This window comes from Myotis myotis, unplaced genomic scaffold (genome assembly GCF_014108235.1).
Source record: "Myotis myotis isolate mMyoMyo1 unplaced genomic scaffold, mMyoMyo1.p scaffold_m19_p_13, whole genome shotgun sequence".
NCBI lineage: Eukaryota > Metazoa > Chordata > Mammalia > Chiroptera > Vespertilionidae > Myotis > Myotis myotis.
In genome coordinates this window covers 11,513,471-11,535,885 of record NW_023416317.1, presented here as the reverse complement: position 1 = coordinate 11,535,885, position 22,415 = coordinate 11,513,471, and the positions used below count along the sequence as shown (strand labels likewise).

The following is a 22,415-nucleotide window of genomic DNA, read 5'->3' as shown; positions in this document are numbered from 1 at the left end:
ATCAATAGGCAGCACAGAGCTTTGTGTGAAACTTGATCAACTCGTTTTACTTGCTAAATGAGGACTCTTGTCTTTTTTTCAGCTTTAAAGATAAACAGTTCAGTTGGCCAACCAGGGCTACTCATTTAACAAACATTTACTGAATGCCTGCCATGCGCCAGGCCAGGTCCCTGGCTGTGAGGATGTAGTCCTGAGCAGATGAGACAACAACCCCCACCTTCACAGAGCTCACATTCCAGTTACCCTGAGGCAAAAATACTAAGTTATAGAGCAAGTTAGGGTATGAATGCTGCAAAATATAAAATGGGAGGGGTGGTGCAATATTAAAATAAAGGGACGAGCATCCTGAGACATTGGCATCCATCTGAATAAAGGTCTGCAGGAGATGACAGGGCCCCGCATACATACACCTAACTGCATTCCAAGGAGAAGGGATGGCTGGTTCAGGGTTGAGAGGCCAGAGAATGCCAGGGGTGGGCAAACTTTTTGACTGGAGGGCCACAATGGGTTCTTAAACTGGACCGGAGGGCCGGAACAAAAGCATAGATGGAGTGTTTGTGTGAACTAATATAAATTCAAAGTAAACATCATTACATAAAAGGGTACGGTCTTTTTTTTTTTTTTTTTTAGTTTTATTCATTTCAAATGGGCCGGATCCGGCCCGCGGGCTGTAGTTTGCCCACGGCTGGCTTAGACAGTGGTTATCAACCTTCTGGCCCTTTAAATACAGTTCCTCATGTTGTGACCCAACCATAAAATTATTTTCATTGCTACTTCATAACTGTAATGTTGCTACTGTTATGAATCCTAATGTAAATATCTGATATGCAGGATGGTCTTAGGCGACCCCTGTGAAAGGGTCGTTCGACCGCCAAGGTGTCGCGACCCACAGGTTGAGAACCGCTGGAGAATGTTTGATGAACAGGAAGTGGGTGTGGCAGGAACACCAGTGTGGGGACTGTATCAGTTTCCTGTGGCTGCAGAGACAAACTACCACAAACTTGTGGTTTAAAACATCAGCAACTGATTCTCAGCTTGGAGGTCGGAAGCCTGAAATCAGAGTGAAAAAGGGCTGTCCTTCCTCTGGAAGCTCCAAGGGAAAGTCTGTTCTTTGCCTTTCCCAGCTCCTAGTAGCTGCCAGCATTCCTTCACCTGTGACCCCATCACTCTGCCTCCCTCACCTCTTCTCTATGTAACTCCCACTCCTATGAAGATACTTGCCATTAGATTTAGGGTTTACCCAGTTTATCTAGGATGTTATCCTCAACTTAATTGCAACTACAAAGACCTTTTTCCATGTAAGATAATATTCAAAGTTTCACAGATTAAGACATTTTGGGGGAGTCACCATTCAACGTACTACAAGATGACTGTGGATAAAATGAGGAGGAGTAGGATGGTGGGAGGGACAGGTGGAGTTCACGTGGGGACCCTGTGGGTCACTGTGATAACTTTGGCTTTAGTTTGAGGAAAGCAGGAAGCCACTGTGGGGGAGTAAGCGGAGAAGTGACATGGATTCAACATGTTTAATAGGATCACTCTGGCTGCTGTCATTCCAAACCGGCCAATAGCATTCAACCCTTGGGTTGGTATTTCTTCAGCCTAAGTGTATGCCAACTTAGATCAGAATTAGAAAAGCAGAACAGAAGAGCCTGGCATAGAGCAGGCCTTCAGAAAATACCTGTTAAATAAATAAATGAAGGTACATTTACCCAACCACCCTGTTTTGAACCAAAATTAAATGTATCCCATAAATATTTACCCAACATCTGCTATATTCAAGATTCTCGTCCTATGTTTTAAGTCAATCAACAAGCCCCATACTGCTATCTAACACAGTACTCAGTGACAAACCACTTTTTCTTTAGGATTTATGATGCCATCCCTTTGCTTCCATAAACAGGGATTGAAGAATCTCAACTTGGTGGAGGTGAGGATGAGCTGCAGTTGTATCCTTTGCTATCACTTTGCCAGTCATTCTATGTGGAACCCCTTTCCAGGCCCTCAGGAACATCTTCAGCAGAGTCTATAACTTTGCATTCACTTTTCATAATTAAAAGTGTCTCCAGAAATAGAAAATCTGAACAGAATGATTACTAATAAGTAGATTGAATCATTAATTAAATACCTCCCTACAACCAAATTGCAAATCAAAACCACACACCTGTTAGAATGAGTATTGTCTAAAAGACAACAAATAAGTGTTGGCAATGATGTGGAGAAAAGGAAAACCTTTCTCATTGATGGTGGGGATAAAGTTGGTGCAGCCGCTATGGAGAACAGCATGGAGTTTTCTCAAATCATTAAAAATAGAACTACCGTATGATCCAGCAACTCCACTTTGGGGTATTAATACAAAGAAAATGAAAACACAAACTCAAAAAGATATATGAACCCCCGTGTTTATCACAGCAGTATTTACAACAGCCAAGATATGGAAGCAACCTGTGTCCACTGATGAATAAACAGATATAGAAAGCATGGTATCTATAGACATGGAATATTATTCAGCCATAAAAAAATAAAATCTTACTATTTGTGACAACATGGATGTACCTTAAAGGCATTATGCTAAGTGAAATAAGTCAGACAGAAAAAGAAAAATACGGTATGATCTCACATGTATGTGGAATTTAAATAACAAAACAAAAACAACTCATAGAAACAGAGAAGAGATTGGTGGTTACAGAGGTGAGATTGCGAGTGGTGAGAGCTGGGAGAAATGGGTCTAAAGGTACAAACTTCCAGTTATAAAATAAATATTTCATGGAAATAAAGTGTAGCACAACAACTATAGCTGATAATACTGTCTTGCATATTTTAAAGCTGCTAAGCGTAAATCTTACAAGTTCTCATCACCAGAAAAAAATTCTAGAGTAATGTCTGGTGACACATGTTAACTAGACACACTGTGCTGATCACTTTGCAATATGTACAAATATTAAATCATTATATTGTTTACCTGAACATTATATATTTTGTATGTGAATTACATGTTAATAAAATTCTTAAAAATTATCTCCAGTTCAACAGTCCAGTCTCACATGAAAAGTCCATGTCCTCGCCAGCACAGGCTTAAGATGAAGCCTTGACCACTTAGAGCGCTCTGTCAGCTTCTCCCCCAACCTGAGGCTGAGCTCCTCAGCCTTTTGTTGTTGTTGTTAATCCTCACCCGAGGATATTTTTCATTGATTTTTAGAGAGAGTGGAAGTGAGGGGGAGAGACACAGAGAGAGAAACATCACTGGTACCACAGCTCAGCCAGCACCAATGATGCGAGAGAGACACGCCCATTGGTTGCCGCACTCACCCTGAGTAGGGCCAGGGATTGAGCCTGCAACCTAGGTATGTGCCCGTAACCAGGAATCGAACCTGAGACCATTCAGTCAGAGGGCCAACACTCTATCCACTGAGCAAACTGGCCTTTCTTTCTTTTTTTTTAATTACCACCGGAGGATAATTTTTCCATTGATTTCTACAGAGAGTAGAAGGGAGGGAAGGCACAGGGGGAGAGAGAAACATCTATTGGTTGCCTCCCACATGCACCCCTACTGGGGCTCAGGAACCTGCAACCTAGGTATATGCCCTTGACTGGGAATTGAACCTGCAACTTTTTGGTCTGAGGCAGAAACCACTGAGCCAAACCAGCCAGGACTCCTCATCCTTTTGTTAGAGGCTGAGTGATCTCAGGTAACTGTCTGTCAGCAGGTGAAAGGCTGGTGCCCCTGATCCAATTCCAGTTCCATCTGAGGGGACCCTCTGCAAACATGGGGGGCCCTGCATAGTTTGGAGTTTGTAGATATGTTATTTCCAGGAAGGAATTCAGGCTTTACCATCACTCTATCTGTTTCTGATGGTCCATTTACAAAAGGAAAGTCATGTTTCCCTTTATAACTTGCAAGTAGACCATGACCCAACCTCCTTGCTGGATAGGCCAGGGCCTCAGTTGAGCAGTCTATCTGAGCAGCCTTGAGGCACCTGCCTGCTACAGTGACATTCATGACCCTTTACAGGAGCCTAGGGGCCTGCTTGTGTGTTTCCTCCAAGGGCTACAGAAACTTAGGGTGGAATAGCAAAGTTGTTCCATCTCTTTCCTGGGAATTATTCCCCAGTCCCTTCTTGCTCTACTGGAGGCCACGCCAAAAGCCTCCCCCACCCAACTCTGCATTCAGAAATATGTAAATGAGAAGCAAGCACTGGTCTGGGCTCACGTGCAATCCCAAACTAACAGAGCACATGGGAAGCTCTCCTAGTGCTTGTCCTGTCTCGTCCCCCTCTGAGGGCAGGGCCTGCATTGCCTGCCAGTGCAGGTGCCACAGCTCAGCCAGCACCAAGCCAGGGGTCAAGACGCCAGCATTCTTTTATTGAAATCATCCAGCTTAGAGCCTTGAGGGTCCTCTCACACATGACTTTAGGGCAGTAGGAGTAATCACTCCAGAAAGAGGGATGAGGAAAGCCTCTCCCATTCTTCCTTCCAACGGGCCTGACTTTCTGCCTTACGGAGTGCGGGAGCATGGAGGATGGTGCAGTGTGGCGGGGCTGGCTGTCTCTCACACGTGGTATTTCTCCATAACTGCCGACATCCTTTCTGTTAGACCTTAGCTGCGCATGTTCCAGGGCAACGTGGAAAGTCCCACTGAATGTGTGTTGCACTCCTAAAGTTCAATCTCATTATCGCAGATACAGCAACATGAGAAAAAGCTCCTAGGGGTGCATTTGGTCCCTAAACAGAACAGAAAATACTAACTAGTATTCCAGATGTCTGCATGAGAAGCACTCCAAGATTTTAATATAACTTCTGTTGATTTATTTTATCCTGACATATCTTATTTAACAACTGTTAAAGCAATCAGCTTTGGTGAATGGAAGGGGATCATGGTTTACTGTTAAAGTAGTAGCACTCAACAGATAATTCTTAGTTCCAACAAATCTCCTGAACTGGGAATAAATCTTGAAAATGAAAAGAGCTCTTGATAACTACAGCCATTTCAAAACCTATTAGAAAAGAGGAAAATTAGAGAGCCAGATGAATCTCCTCCTGGACCAGACTGTACCGTGGAGCAAACTCTGCTGCTCACCAAGCTAGCTGCCCGGCCCACACTCCAGCACCGCAGCTCAGGCTGAAGCCTTGCAGACTTTCAGAAGTCACCAAGGTTAATCCTATTCTTAAATAATACTGATGATTATGATACAACAACAAACCCACCAAAGTCAAGGAAAAATATGAGTGGCAGAGTATAGATTTACAACATTATAACAGTGGAGAGCCCTGGTCGGGTAGTTCTGTTGGTTAGAGCATCATCCTGATACACCAAGGTTGCAGGTTTGATTCCCAGTCAGGGCACATACAAGAATCAACTAATGAATGCATAAGTAAGTGGAACAACACAGATATATATTTCTCTTTCTCTCTCTCTGAAGTCAATAAATAAAAATTTTAAAAGATTATCTTACAACAATAAAGCACTGGAAAGCAGAAGTGATGGGGAAGGTTTGAAACTAGGGAGAATAAGTCCGCAGAACACCTAACCGATGCCACAGGAAGTCTGGCTGCACATGTGGACAACTAGAGGGCGGAAAGACAATGGCATGAGGGTTAGGAGTTTGGGTGCAGTCTGGATTCCCATGAAGTAGGACCACCATTGGCCTGAAGTTCAGCTTTTCTATTTGAAAGGTTCATGGGTCAGTGAACACAAAGCAAAATACTGACTCTAATTGCACTGTTCATCTTGAAACATTATTTTAATTAATTAATTTCCAAAATATTTTTAACAGAAGATATTAATAAGGTGTGTGTGTGTGTGTGTGTGTGTGTGTGTGTGTGTATACACTTTCCACACCGCCACCCCCACATGGAAAAGACAGAAAACACATTTGAGCCCCAGGATTTAATGGCAGCTTCCTCCTATCAGTTTTTGCCTCTCTAAAACCAGGGCTGTTACTGCAACTATACCCACTGTCACACCCATTTCTGTTACTAAAAAATTGAAGAACTCTGTACTCACTACTCCCCGAGTGCTGCTCACTCCTCTCTGCCTCACTGGGGACCCCTAGGTCTCCCCAAAATGCAGAAATTAACAGGCTCATGTCTGATTCAGCAGAGAGGTTCCAGAACACCTGTCACATTGGTCAGTGCCGCGTGTCATACTAACCGCTACACATAAAAACAACTCCTCTGCCTAAGACATACCGACCCACCTCTTAACCCCCAGCTGTGGGCATATCTAAGCCAAACTGAGACTCCTGAAGCATATTTAAAGCCTGGAGCAGAAATCCCAGAAAAATATTTTAGATTACAAAGCTGGTTCAGATGGCTAATACTGTAGGCAATTTTTAGGACAAGGCCAATTTAAGAATTACGCCCAAGAGCTATTTGCAAATGTATAGTAGTTATGTTTTCAGTCAATTAGTTTGAGAAAGGAAATGGGAGCTAAGTAAATAAATGAGATCATTAATTTGCATTAAATATAAATTAATTATGCTAATTCTAAGAGGTGAATATATATACACATTATGTATATAATAAAGAATATCCATAAGACTCTATTAGCAAAAGAAAGCCATCTTAACTTATTGTGTTGTAGAAAATGCATGTATATTTATTCAATAGATTTTAACAGTTTTGAAATGTGTATGAAGATATAGGATAAACATGAACTGTCTACTGATGTTCTAACAAATCTATTTTCATTGAAAATGGAAATCAGGATACACTGTGCATTATTTGAGTTAATTTCATGACATTTCTTTGAGTAATGATGTATTATTCCATTCATTACTTCTAATTAGATTCTGTCACCAGTGCCGGGCTGGCAGCACAGGCCCGGCCTCTTCCTGTTCCTCACAATCTAATGACTTTCATGGAAAGCAGATCACAAATGTGCCCAGAATACAATGAACCGCGTTCAGTGACTGCTCACCTTGATAGTTTGAAATTACCTGAGGAAAGTGTCACAAAGAAATAAGTAGAAATGGGGAATGGTTTTCTGTGTTACAGACTTCTCATTTTTGCAATTAATATAAGAAATATTCAAAGTGTTACTTTAATACATATATAAAATTATCATTCTATCATTTGCTAGAGTGGGAGAAAGAGCACTCCTAATATCATCTTCCTCTTTCCTACCCTCACACAAAATTACATTTTGTATAGATCAGCAGATTGCAGAGGTATCTTTAACTGGTTATAAAAGTGATTCTATCGGTTCTGTGCAATTCTGAGAGAATGCAGGAACCCCCCCCCCTGAAAGTCTGATCGAAAAGCCAGTTGGAGTTTCCTCCTCCAACACATAAGCATGTGCAGGAAGCCCGTCTCAGCTCGTTCACAGCAGGGCCTAACGCAGAAGGCAAACCCTACTACGGAGAAGAGGTCAAGGTCAAGGGAAAACTAACAAGCAAGGAGCCAAGTGAGCCAGAATGCCATCGCGTGCATGTCCTTCCCAGCCGCAGGCAGCAAGGAGCCGGGGAGCAGCGGCTAGCAGGAGGTGGCCTAGATGAGGCCTACAGACCAAGATGTACAGGGCTCAGGCACGCTGCTTCACAGGCGGGCCACCTTTATTCGAAGGAACCAGAGTAAAGTGTATAAAGTCCACCCATTTTGTTCCATCCAATTTCAAATATTCCTTGCACACATACAAAGTATCTATTAACCCCTTCAGTTTCAGGTGCCAACAATCCATCATGCTGTCTATAATAACAGTAAAGAGGCCAGCCTCAGCTCCAGGAACAAAAAATGAACATGGGAGAGTTAGAGCCTGGCCAGGGTGGCTCCCCTTTCTCTTCTGGAACCTGATAGCTAGCTACTGCCCGCTGACCCTGAAGGCAGCCTCAGAATCCTCCTTAACAGTGCAAGGTCACTATCAACTAAAAACCTAGGGTCTGAGAGCATATGTATTTGCTCTCTGTGACAATTTCTCAGATGACAAGTTGAGATGGATGACGGTCACACAAGGTTTGCCTTGCAGTGGGGGCTGGCAGGATCCTCTGTGGCAGGTTCTAGACACTGAAAACAAGATGTCAAGCAACTTAGTGAACTATAGGAGCATCCCAGAGCTCCCTTTGTTCCTGCTGGCCACTGGTTCCAGCTGGTAGCAATGCCCTCTACTAACTAAAGACAGGTGCACACTACATGGGAATCTTCCCCACAGAAACAGGGTAAAGAGCACTCTGACTGAGCAGCCACGGCTACACACAGAGCTTTGGAATGCAATAATCTGCCAAATAAAGGCAAGAAGATATGACAAGAAAACCAGCTTGCCCAGTGACAGCTCAGGACAAAGGATGGCAAGATTGTCTTTGAACATCTCTCCAAGAGTATCTGAACCTCCTAATATTCAGCAGGCATACAGAGGGTGCAAAAACAGACGTAGGCTTGGGGAAATTTAAGAGCAAAAACATCTATCTTTAGTAAGAAAGATATTAAAATGTGCTTACACTCATTTTATTTGCACAGGAAGGCTTATAAAGAAACTTTTGAGAAATGAAAGATCATCAGATCACTAATAACTGCAGTTTCCTGAACAATTAAAGAAATTCACAGCATTACAACCTACTTAGGAAATGACGAATATTTCTGATTTTTACGGAAGGATTAAAAGGGCACTTTTATCTATAGCATCTTAGAGCTTATAGTGCTTCCAAAAAAAGCACTGTTAAGTAACGAAGCTATTTTTATTCTTTCTTCATTTATTTGAGGAGAACTCCACATGAAATGGTCTGAAAAAGAGAGAAATCTAAACATCGCTTGTTTGGATAGCTGAAATTATGTTTTAAAAGACATTTACCAGGGTTTTCTTTTTTATCTACTGAAGTTGGACCTTAGCGCAAAATTTCCATTGTACAAAACTTTTGTTTCTAATACATCAGCAGAAATGTCCTTTAAGTTACTTAGTCCAATTCTTCACAAACACACCTTGGAAGGCTTTCCTCAATGCATCATTCTAACGTTGTTTGGCCCTGATAACATTGTGTGTGATGCTCCTATTTGGAGAAATCTGCTTTCAAATAACTAATTCAATAATCTATTGATAAATGATTTGTATAATATAGTATGGCCAGCAAGGGAGGTTTGTCTCTGTCGTTACACACCACATTCATCCCGTCCACAAATGTTGCCACGTTCCCCTTACATTACAGCTCCTTATGCCATTCTGAAAGCAAACCCAAGATCAATACTCTGTCTGCTGTAAACTACAGGACATAACAAATGAATAATTTTATTTACAATAAAAGCCCTAGTCCCCAAATGGATTCCGCTAATGTTCAAATTTATTTTTCATGCTCAACTCAAGATGAGAGGTAGGCGCTGCACAATGCAAAGGGAGGGGGTGGGGGGAAGTGGTAACCATCCTGGTTCAAATGCATGTAAGCCATGGACAGGAGCTGGGCTACACTGAGGAGTGAGGGGCTCCTGCTGAATTCTAAAGATGCCATTCTAGACGCTTCTGCTTTCTCACCAAGACACTCTGGAAAGCACTTTCCAGGAACAAGAAATTAATGGATTAAAGACATTCCGACACATTCTTCTAGAGTGGCGCGCCACGGAGGCCAGAGCTATTCAGTCGGCTTCAAACACTGCGCTGAACAGAGTGTTTGCCTTAGGTGGGGACAAGGAGGGACTGAAGTGGCTCTTTGAGCAGGAAGCAAATAGTCTTGCTTCAAAAGCAGATCCTCAGCCCCTGATCTGACAGTTCCTCTCCTCCTCTGAAAGGTATGAAAAAGTCAGGAAGCAAAGTCATAGGAAAAAAGGCTTGAGGATGGGGAGCCCTCAAAATGTTAGCGAGGGCACAAGTTCAAAGATGACATTTATAAGTCTCTTCTGAATGGAACATTCCCCAAAGGCCGCCTGCATACTCTTTTTAAAAAGAAATCACCAAAAATACAAGATAAAAATTTCCAGTTCACATAAGGATGCCAATGTACTGCCCTTAAAATATAGACTTGTCCATTGACAGATTAACATGCAACATACACAAAAGGAAGGGAAAGAACCCTTTCCCATCAGCCGTCCATTCATTCACTGCTTTTAGACTTAACGCGGTACAGTCATAGCACAGAAATATAAACAAGATTGTCACTGACAAGGCATGAAGGGAAAACAGAGCTTGAATATGATACTAAAAAATCTGGAATAAAATGGTGACAAGACTTGGATTTGTGCAGAGAATGCTGACAGGCAGGGACCTCTCAGACCCTTACTGCCCCACCCCATTAGCTGAAATGATCCAGGTGCTCCTGACATTTGCAGGTTCACTAAATGCAGTCAGCAGGTGCTCGGATGCCAGGACAAAGAGCTATGCCAGAGCAGGGCCTGCTCCCACCCCTTCCCAGGAACTAAGGACTCAGGGCAGACACCAGTAGGAATGCGCCAATTGTGACAGGAAGCAGAATGGGAGACTTGCTTGGAATGATGCCTGGCACAGAGTAGGAGCTCAGTAATAACTGTTGAATGAATCAACATGTGACTAATGAACCAAATGTCACAAGAAGGACAGACTATGTTGTTCCTACAAAGGTGGGACGGGTAGCAAAGCACTTGAGCAGAAATGAAAAGGATGGGAAGGGTCGCAGGGGAAGAGCGTGCAGGGGAAATGGTAACAGAAACACATGCTTGTTTAGCAAAGAGCTGGGAAGGGCTGAGGAGGACCATGCACGGTGCCGGGCGGGGCCAGTCTGTAAAGTACATTGTCCACCACTATGCTAGCCACCTGAAACCAGTACAAAATAGTACTGAATGGAAACTTTAATTGAAAAATAAAAGTGAACTTTTAAAAAAGATAATGATTTTTTTAAAAACTATGCTAAGGAGTTTGGACTTTATCCTTAAAAAATAAAAGGCAAGGATTGGGAGGAGACTCATTATTTTCAATAGTTGTTTGTAAGCAAGGGACTAGGAAAACAATATGATCAGAGAGTGGCTCAGAACGAGGTACAGGCTTGATTGGAGATCCAGACACAGGCTCGCTGACCCACGCAAGGGGCTAAATGAGAGCAGACAGACTAGAATGCTGGGGAAAGATTAAAGCCTGCTGCAGACATATCACCAATTATTTTATGAAATGTTAGTGGGCTGAACTATCCACAGCTTCAATTCCCAAATCACAGGACAAAAGAAATGTCGCTTTCTGCAAGGGAATAAGTAACTTATTAAGATTCTCCTCACAGTCATCACTTAACAGAGTTTACGAAGACAAAGTAAAAGAAAAAGCTACAAAATCATCATATAAAAAGGATTGTCTGAATGCATCCTCCCCTGGCCCCGGACCACCTTAAACACCGCAGATGGGAGATAACCTTTCAGAGTGAACTGATGACAAAATGATCTGGTTCTCACTGTTCTGTCCTCAGAAAGGACTGGGTCCTGCTTGCTCCCTTCCAAACAAGTAGGTTTGTTATTTTATTACAATGTCCCCCATCTCCTTGGCATTTGCTCAAAGACACAGTAACTGACCAGGACTCACTTCCATATGGCAATCCCAGCGCCCGTGGGACAAATGCAATCATCACTCACTACCTGCTCACTGCTCGGGGCAGACATGTTCCCAGAAGTAGACATGTCAGTTTCTTGTGTTCCAAAGCATCTGTGACTACGTCTTACACATCACACATTCAGAGTGGGTGAAAAGAGTACGAAAAAGCAAGTTTCTTACTACCAAGATGTAAGTAAAAAATTCACAGAGTTCATTCCATTATTAACCATTGAAAAGGCAGTGCAGCTCTCCAAGCCCACATTTTCTCAGTCGAAGGCATTAAAATTTCTTCATCTAAATTCACATCCCTTCCCAGGTTCCCTCAGTTTTCTGACAGAAGTCAATTAAAGCTGGCACCCAAAAAAGAGATGGCATTTAAACCATATTCTTTTGACACTGGAATTCCTAACGTTTTGCTTAAAAAAATTCCTCAAAGGAAAGAGAAAACTGCAAACTTGCAGCACAACCAAATGAAGAAATAAAATGCAAAAAGCTTCTGTTATTTCAAGAACTGCAGGTCTTTGAGAAGAATCCACTACAAAACTGGCATACAACTTAAAAATTGTTCTGCTTTATAGGATCTTTCTAAATTGTGCCACTTTTTTATTTCTTTTACATCAATAAACAAAAGAATGAAATTTTCTAATATTGAGTATAATTTAAGCTATTTTTTATGAATTTAAAGAGGCGTTATATAATATCAAGGAAAGCATATGTCATTCACTGATTTATTGCTGTGGTCATTAGTTTTATAAATTTACAAAATTAATTTAGTTAAAATTTGGATTCAAGAAATTTGAAAGTCTACCATAAAATCACAACCATCTTTTGTTGCATATTTTCTTGTTTCTATTCTTTTTGATGTACCATAGTTACAAGGCCAAGAAAGAATAGTCATAAAATTCTCAAGCACTTTGAAAATTCCCACTGAAAAAAATATAACTCACTCTGAAAAAAAAATTGACATATTTATAGATTTAGAATCACTAGCAATATATTTCAAAGTAAAATCATGTCTCAGTGTGGAATATTCTTGTTATCTTAAAATATAAAATTTTATGCTTTGCTGTACTCTGCAGAGTAAATTGAGTTAGGCAGAAAGAGAAAAAAAATTCTAAAGAGTCAGTACAAAAGTCATATGCACACAATCGCAAGTGGTATCTTCAACACCATAAAAATTACTCTCCAAAGCATTTAACAAATTCCTGCTATTTCCACTGCAAAGAATAAGGTTCCTATGGAAGTCAATAGGAAGAAAGACTACAACTCGATAGTCAGAGGGACAATGATCTAGAGCAGTGGTTCTCAACCGTCCTAATGCCGCGACCCTTTAATACAGCTCCTCATGTTGTGGTGACCCCCAATTTCATTGTTACAAATGGAACATAATTAAAGCATAGTGATGAATCACAAAAACAGTATGTAATTATATATGTGTTTTCCGATGGTCTTAGGCAACCCCTTAGGCAACAGGTTGAGAACCGCTGATCTAAAAGCTGGGATGTTTTCCAAGACAAAATGCTATTTTAGACCCTACCATGAAAAAAATATTTGTAAGCATATTTATGTATATGAATTTAAATAAAGCTTGCAGCTTGAATGATTTCCAAGAGGCAAAGAAACCAATGAGTTTCAAATCTTCCCATAATCCCTTACTTTCACTTCACAAAAGTTCCACCCAATCTCTATTTTACTATTAAAATTCACAATTGATAACTGAAAACAAAGTGTCCATGATATTTATTGGGACCATTTTAGAAGCACCTATTTATTGACACAGCTACCACAGTGAAAAGGTCAGGCAAAAACTCTCCTCAGAAGCCACAGTTGCTAAGCAACTCTTTCCAGAAGTTCTGCAAAACTGATCAAGCATATTACCGGTGCCACCAACTGAATCGAGAATAAATGGAACACCTTACCTGGTTTGTCCAAAGAGGGGGAGGTGCAGAGTGGATTCCTTGTTTACCTTTCGGACAGATATTGGAGGCCAATCCTGTATTCATGTGGTGTGTTAGGCTCAGAGGCTTTTAAAATTTTTCTTCTCTTAAAACAAAGGATACGTCCTGGGACCACAGGTTTCCTGTTCACGAGGGCGTAGGACAGTTCTGTCCTGAGAAACACCACAGAGGGCTTGATGAGATGTTGGCCGAATCTGAATGACATGTTCTCTCAGTTGGGATCTGAAAGAAAAAGCGATTTAGGACCTTTATAAAAGTCAATGGACAAACTCACATCATATACCACTTAACAGAAAGCAAACTCTATTGCTACAGATTCTTACTTGAGAAGACATCATTTAAGCTGCCCCTCATTCAATGTCCACAATGATGCATTCTGGGTCAGTCCTCCTGAAGAGCTCCATTCTCCCCGCCACTTAATTGCAGTAAATGGCTTCCAGCAGAAGCTTGCGCGTGGGCAATACCATGGTCTTCTTAATCCCTCTGCATTCAGGTTGCCACCTTCACCCAAATCTGCTAGGCCAGATCTGTCAGGTTTTTACCCATCCATTTCATCAACTGTGCTCAGCTAAAATTTTCCATTGTTAAGCATTTATTCTAAATTATCTAACTCTTAAGTACTTTTTCTCAATGGTTTTATCTTTGTTTATATAAAAGCCATTGAGAAAAATTACAAACACAGTTTGAACTTGCCTATAATTACAAAAACATACAAGCATTTCCGTAGAATTATGCTAGTAAAATTTCCAAAATTAAAGAGATATATTTTGAGGGGGAAAAAGGGGAAGGGGCAAATATAGTTCCAGGTGAAAATAAATCCTGGTTGACACAGAGCCAGGATGCAGCAAGCTAAAATGGACACAGTTAAAACCTATATAATCTTATTAACCAATGTCACCCCAATAAATTTAATTTTAAAAAGATTAAGGAAAATTGATATTTTATAAACAAACCAATAAATATATTTAATGATTCGAATGTTCTCAATGACCCAAAAGATACAGAGAGCTACACACACGTCATCCATTGTAGAAGCACCAGCAGAGCAGAACCTAACAGCTACAAAGAAATAAGATGGTGGCCCAGTTGGCGTGGCTCAGTGGTTGAGCATCGACCTATGAACAAGGGTGTCCTGTTTGCTGGCTTGATCTCCAGTGTGGGGTGTACAAGAGGCCAATAGATTATTCACTGTCATCACTGATGTTTCTATCTCTCTCTCACTTCCTCTCTGAAATCAATAAAAATATATTTAAAAAATAAAATAAAATGGAAGGTTTGCCTTAATGATGCAAACACTGGTTTCTAGGACATTTACAATGATCTTAAAAATCAAAGATGTTGAAAATCATCTAACCCAGTGATTCTCAAGGTGTTTCCCTAACCTGAGAACTTATTAGAAATGAAAATTATCAATTCCTATTTCAGACCTCCCAAACCAGAATCTCTGGGAGAAGGGCCCAGCAATCTATGCTTTAATAAGCTATGTAGATGATTCAGAACCACTGACCAAACACAACTGCTCTCCCAGTTCTTGAATCCATACACATATTTTCCTGAGTATCTATACTAGAGCCCCATTATTGGATTTTAGGTTATATACATACATTTTATAAAATATTTCTCCAGTTTGTATCCCAGAAGTATCACAGATTCCTACTTTCTCATATTCTTGCTAGTACTTGAGGACATATGATTTCCTAGCTTTTACTGATCTATAGGCAAAACAGCATTTCTTAATTTTAACTTGCTTGTCTCCAATGTGAGGTGTGTGTATGCATATAACTCCTTCTATAAATTGCCAATTCATACTGGGCCCTCTTTTTTATTGGTTTCCTTTCTTCTATTTTCTGATTTTTCAGGGTCCCTTGTACATTCTAAATACTGATCTTGATCTATTAAACATGACAATTATATGTTCACCATCTGTTAGTTTTGGGTTTTTTTTTTTTTTATCATACCTTCTATTGAAAAAAAGAATTCATTTTATTTATTTATTCATTTGAGAAAGAGAGAGGAGAGAAATACCAGTTGATTGTTTTGGAGGGGCAGAGTTGAATCTAAAAAAATTTTACAAGGCATTATTCACACTGTACAGCAGGACTTCACAAATTACAGTCCACAAGCCAAATCCAGGCTGAGGCCTGTACTTACAAATAAAGTTTTATTGGCACACAGCCATGTCCATTCGTGCTTTTATTGGTTGATTCTTATATATCTGGGGATCAAACCCGCAACCCTGGCATAGCCGATGATGCTCTAACCAACTGAACTACCCAGCCAGGGCCAAAAAACATTCATTTTGATGTGTTAATTAATTTTCTTGTTATGAGTTGTGCTTTGTAAATCTTATTTAACAAAACCTTCTCTTCCATAAGGTTATAAAAATATATTCTTAACAAACTGATATTTCTCTCTCTTTCTCAAATAAATACATTTATATTCTATAATACCTTCATAACACTCTTATAATAGGGTCTTAAATTTCCCTTATATGCTTAATAAATTTGGTGTTAGATAGCTCTTAGTTTATGTCACTATTATAAATGGTATCTTACTATCAGAGTTTATAATTTGTTACTCCCAATACAGTGTAAAGCTACTGATACGTTATTTTTATATGTTATTCTTGTAAGCTGGCAACCTAGCTGAACTCTTGTATGGTATTAATAGTTTCTTCTGATTTTCTTTAGTTTTCTACATGCAGTTGACTATTGAACAATGCAAAGGTTAGCGATGCTGACCCCCCACATAATCAAAATCATGTATAACTTACATTGACCCTCCACCCCTACCTATTCCCAATGGAAGATACAAAACCCAAGGATACAGAGGGCAACTCTATATTTATTGAAAGAAATCTGTGTTATTAGTAGGCCTGAGCAGTTCAAAGCTATATTATTCAAGGGTCAACTGTACATGATTTGACTTAGAAATAATTATATTTCTCATCTCAATTCTACCTTTGTTGGTTTCTTTGTCTTACTGCATTGGTAAGGGATCTAGTAATATTGGGAAGTAGGACCAACAGGCATTTTTGTCTCATTTCCAAGCTTAAAAGGAATACATTTAGAGCAGTTTTTAATTAAGAAATTAAGAAATATTTCTGACATAAATTTTTAGTAGAAAGCCTTTATCAAGCTGAAAAAGAAATCACCATTTCAAGTTTCCTAAGCGTTGGTTCCATTTTAAAAAAGAAAAAAAATAAATAAATGCTTTTTCATTATCATTGGTGACATAATTTCTTGTTCTTTGCCATTAACATTGTAAATTACAGAAACAGATTTTTTTAAATGCCAAATGCATCCTTTCACTTTTATGATTCAACTTCATCAGAATGTATTTAATACATTGCTACACTAGAATTCTTTGCAGTTTTTAATGTCATAAAAAAAATTTGGTCAATATGTTTTCCCTTGTTTTGTTTTAAAAATCAAACTTCATAGATTGGCTTTTAAAATTTGTTCTATAAAATGTTTCATAAACAATTTTTCTGTCCCTTGTGAATTAAATAGAACTCACTATCAACTGTTTGGGCCCTTTTTTATATTACAGGGGATTAAGTTATGGTAATTATTATAATTTATTTTATGTTTGTTGATTAAGATTTTTCTTACTTCATATTTTTTTTTAATATATTTTATTGATTTCTTACAGAGAGGAAGGGAGAGAGATAGAGAGTTAGAAACATCAATGAGAGAGAATCATCGATCAGCTGCCTCCTGCACATCTCCTACTGGGGATGTGCCCGCAACCCAGGTACATGCCCTTGATCGGAATCGAACCTGGGACCTCTCAGTCCGCAGGCCGACGCTCTATCCACTGAGCCAAACCGGTTTCGGCCTTACTTCATATTTTAGGCATATATCCTTTTTACCTAAATTGTCCACTTTAATGTTAAAAAATTATAATACTCTTTTAAGATTAAAAATGTAATCCATAATTGTGTCTTTTGCCTGTTTTGTATTTTGTTTATGCTTATTTGCTTATTTTGCTAATGTATGTATGGTTTTCTTCATCAGTCTTACAAGAATTATATCTAGCCTATTAACTTTTTCAAAGAACCAGTTTTTGGTTCTTTGCTTTTATTAATTATCTCTAGTTTGTTGCTTATTTTCTGAACTTGTATTTGTTTATTTTTTTCCTTCATTGTTTCTTCAGTTTTACCATGTTACCATTTTTCTAGTTACTTGAATCAAACATTGAACTGATGGGTTTCAGACTTTCTAATTTTCTCTTGGGTAACCAAAAGCTATATATTACCTTCAAAGTATTCCATTAGTCCTCTATCAAATTGTGACCTACTGTGCTTTTATTATCACTCAGCTTTAAAGTTTTGCTATTCTCGTTATCGTTCATTCCATTTTTGGCCTATGTCTTTTCATTTTCAAACATATACTATGTTTTGCTATCTTTCTGTTAGTGATGGCTAATTTTAAAACACTATAGAGAAAAGAACCTTTATAGTGTTGATTGTTCAGAACGAGGCTTTCTTCCTGATTCATAAAGATGAAGCATGGCCCAGCCAGTGTGACTCAGTGGTTGAGCATCGACCTGTGAACCAGGAGGTCACGGTTCAATTCCTGGTCGGGGCACATGGCCAGGTTTCAGGCTCGATCCCCAGTGTGGGGCATGCAGGAGGCAGCCAATCAGTGATTCTCTCTCATCATTGATGTTTTGATCTCTCTCTCTCTCTCTCTCTCTCTCTCTCTCTCTCTCTCTCTCTTCCTCTCTGAAATCAATAAAAATATATTTAATAATAATAAAAAAGATGAAGCATGGGCCCAACTAATCCATGTCCTCTAAACAAAATATAGCCTGCATTTGTTGAGTATGGAGTCCCATATACTAGTACATGGTACAGCAAAGGCATCCAAGTCTTTGTCTGCCCACTGTTAGTCTCATTGTTTCTTCAGCTTCTGAAAAGACTGTTCGATTTCTAACTACAATTGCTCCATTGCTCAATGCCCTATGCTTTCCACTTTATTGCATGTGCATATGTTTCTGCCAGCTTTACTCCCTTGATCTATTGTTCGTTTTTCTTTTTCTTTGTATCTGATAAGTGTAACTTTTTCTGTCCCCTTATCTTCAACCTGTGTCCTTCTAAATGGTTTTTATAAACAATGTATTATAGCATTTTGTTTTATGCCCACTGGATAGTCTGCCTTGATTACTTTAACCCCTGTACATTTATGCTAATTATTCTTTAAGTTTATTCTGAATATCCTATTTCAGTTTTTGTTTCACTTTTTTCTCCTTCCTATTTCCACTGGCTAGATAAGTTTTTCCTTTTGTACATTCCACTTATACATTCCACTTCCATTTCAGAAGTGGTTATTCTTTTTACAATCCATACTAATGCTTAATGTTTCCATCAATATCTAAAAGCAGTTCATGTCGATGCCCTTAGCATATTATTCCCATCTTGGCTCTTTCTCACAGTTCATCTCCCAGCTTCCTCCTGTCTAATTTTTTATGTGTTGAAATAATAGTATGTTATAATTTCAAATAGTTATTGATATGCCGTGTTTTGTAGTTTTTTACACACCATTAGTTAGTTACTCAAGCAATCATGTTTCTCATTTATCTTACTGACAAAGGTCTACAAACACGCCCTCATACCAGGCAGCAATGTGCTCAGCGTTTCTTCTTTTGAATTTTAGTTTCTTCTTTGTTTTTTTGTCCCCTCCCTTTTTTCATAGCTCACCTATGTCTTTGAGTGAATATTTGTATATTTCATTCAGCATTTCCAATTATTTTTAGTGGAACATTTTCTAATTATCTCCCCTATCACAATCTAAAAGCTAAAGTTTTCATTGCTTCTTTATACAAAAATCACCAAATTTCCTACTTGTTCTTTTTTCCTGCATGTAATTTCTTTCTCCTGGATTCTTTTCTGTTCTTCTATCACCACCCACACATCCCTCCTCCTCTCCCCCACCACCACCCAGAATATGTTCTCTAAAGTGACTTTCAGAGAGGTTCTCTCTATATGTGAAAAACTGAGATTTTATACCGAATATCTTCATTTTACCCTCTCACTCAAATATAGTAACCAGAAATAAAATGCTAAGCTTAAATTTGCTTGTTGCAAGACATGGAAACTATTACTCCTTTGCTCTCTCACATCCTGGTGTTGCTGTGGAGAAAAGTTCAATGACAATCAGACTCCTGTTCCCTGGAGGATGCTCTAGTTTCTATCTCAAAATTGTCAGAGTTTTGTTGAAGGGTCTAGAGTAGGACGATGTATTAGCTTCTGAGGGCTGCAGTAAGAAATTGTCACAAATTGAGTGCTGAACAGAACAGAAATTCATTTTCTCACAGTTCTGGAGGCCAGAAGACTGAAGTCAAGGTGGTGGTAGGCCCAAGTGCCCCTGACAGCTCTGGGACAGAGCACTCCCTTTTCTCTTCCTAGCTTCTGGTGAGTGCCAAGAATCCTTGGCGTCCCTTCGCTTATAGATGTATCACTGCAACCTCTCCTCTGTCTTCACATGTCCAAGCTGTGTGTGTGTCCTCTCCCTTCATGAAGACACAGGTCATTTGATTTATGACCCCCTCTAGTACACTAGTAAACTCAAATAATCACATCTGCTAAGATCCCATTTTCAAATAAGGTTAAGTTCTAAGGTTCCTTTGGGGGGTAGAGGGGGGCAATAATGAATCCACTCCAGACTCTTTTCCTGAGTCCTCCTGTTTCATGGTCCATTAACTTCCTCCATAGTTGACGCCTTCATTTTCATTGTGTTCTTTCTATTCTTGGCCATTATGTCTCCAAATAGTCCCTGACCTCAGTTCACTTCTCTGCCTTTCAGGGACTCCATCTAACATTTCTTTCATTCTCCCTCACCCTTTTCCCAGTCTTCTCATCTTTTTATTTCTTTGAGATAGCTTTTGGGAGACAGCCTCAATCCATCTGACTGCTGATTATATTCATTCTGGCACTCATCCACCCATAATTATTTCCCATTTCTCCTCTACCCAAGGCTTCCCCGCCTCTCATTCCTCACCTTCCCAGGCATCACTCCTTCCACGAGCTCATGCAATTCTATTACATTTCTTCTCATGAGTTTAGCCTGACAACAATTTGAAATGTTGACTGCCCTCTGACCTCATCATTATTCCTTCCCTTTTGATGTGTCCACACAACTCCCAAACTACCCTTTGCTGAGAGAAAGCATGAGGAGGTGACATGAACCTTCTCAGCACACGTACTGGAGTCCTGGCTCTGCCACTCCCTAAGCTTCAGCAATTCCCAGACTTCACAGGCTCAGCATATACCTCGTCTGAAAATATTGGAGGAGAGAGCAAACCAAGCACAGCTATGTCTGTCTCCTGACACTGGCACCCGAAAATGGAAAGTCTATGTCCTTGTCCAAACCTATTCTTTGCCGTTTCACAATTGTGGTAAAATTCTGCCTACTTGTGCTGCGTGCAGACATGCTTTCTCAAGTTTTCTATTTCAATGGTGAAGAGAAACTCCAGGAACCATAAAAGGAACAAAAGTAGAAAAAAGCATAGGAGCCAATATTGTGTGATGAGAAGATCCCTGCATCTGCTGATCTGAAACTGTCTGCAAGGCTGAGATAAATATTAAATACTTTCCTCTCCCATGAAAATGGCAGAAAGCAATTTTATTTTAAGCAAATGGAAACTGCTGAATCTTTTCTGCCAAACAAGAAGGCTGGAGGTACCAATATTCATTTGAATTCTCAGGGGGAAAATATCATCTCCTAGAATCTGTTTCTTAATAAACATGAAGACGATGGCTTCTGGCATCCAGAGAACCGAGTGCTGGGCTAGGGACCTCAGGCTAAGGTTTAGGCCTTTGAACTTATTAGTGGGCTTTGGCTGAGGCAGAAATGGAAGGGCTAGGCTCCCTCCAGAAATAGTGACTGAGGCTCACAGATACCGCTTTATAAATAAACAGAAGCATATTAATGAAAACCAGAGGCATGTTTTTAGCTAATTAATTTTTCTGTACTCATTAGTAACAAGTTATTTTATTTTGAACTAAAAACATGTGACTTCAAGATATTTAATGAGTCTCCATTTTCCACCTTTTCAAATATGGAAGTTATTTATATCCTCTATCACCTATAATTCTCATTTGCTAGTAGCATGACATTATTTTTAGAACTTTGTCTTCAAAATTAGTGAATAGAAGAAAGTAATGAAAATGTCTCTACTACACACATTTACTTTTGTTACTAGTAGATTTGATCAGACGTTTTCTGATGGGATTAGCTAGGCAGCCTAACTTGTAGTGGAATAAGGTTCAATGGCCACAGAAGCAAATGGCCCCAAATGTAAAATTTCCCTGCTACTTACAAGAGATGAGAATTCATTTCAGGATAGATAAGTTCTCTTCCTGGTTTGCTTTCAGATATTATCATCCAACTAATATAACTGCCATATGCTTCTAAGCTCCCTCCACCCCCCAAAAAATAACCTCCAGTATTTCTTAGCACAAAAGCACTTAAGAGACCCATTAGACCTAGCCCTCTCATTTTAGAGATGTCAAGTATCTAGCAAGTCAAGTGGCATACTCAAATTCACTGAAATTCAGAGGGTCTCCTTTAGAAAATACTATTTATAGTGGATACTATCTGTGGACTTATCAAACTTGAGAATTTAAGATTTCAGGGACTCTACTCTGAACCACATCAAATTAAAGAGAACTCTGTCAATTTAGGGGATCTCTTGCTGCCAAAACCACATGACAGTATCTGATGATCAACTGGGGATTCAGAATATATGCCTATGTCTTTTATTTTCAGATTATTTCATCAATGGGAAAACACAAAATATAAACTCCATTCTGAGAATGTGAGGACCTTCAAAACCCACTGACTTGCCGAGACCGGTTTGGCTCAGTGGATAGAGCATCGGCCTGCGGACTGAAAGGTCCCAGGTTCAATTCCGGTCAGGGGCATGTGCCTGGGTTGCGGGCACATCCCCAGTGGGGAGTGTGCAGGAGGCAGCTGATCGATGTT

The 22,415-nt window shown here is 39.7% G+C and overlaps 1 protein-coding gene across 1 annotated transcript in view; it reads right to left on the bottom strand.

Annotated features, from left to right (window-relative positions):
- FHIT (fragile histidine triad diadenosine triphosphatase) overlaps positions 1-22,415 on the bottom strand; it is a 1,348,303-nt gene that overhangs the window by 720,397 nt on the left and 605,491 nt on the right. The window contains exon 5 of the mRNA XM_036331720.1: positions 13,528-13,647. Within this exon, the coding sequence (XP_036187613.1) occupies positions 13,528-13,630 (103 nt within the window). The 5' untranslated portion in view covers positions 13,631-13,647. The remainder of the gene's footprint in view (positions 1-13,527; positions 13,648-22,415) is intronic.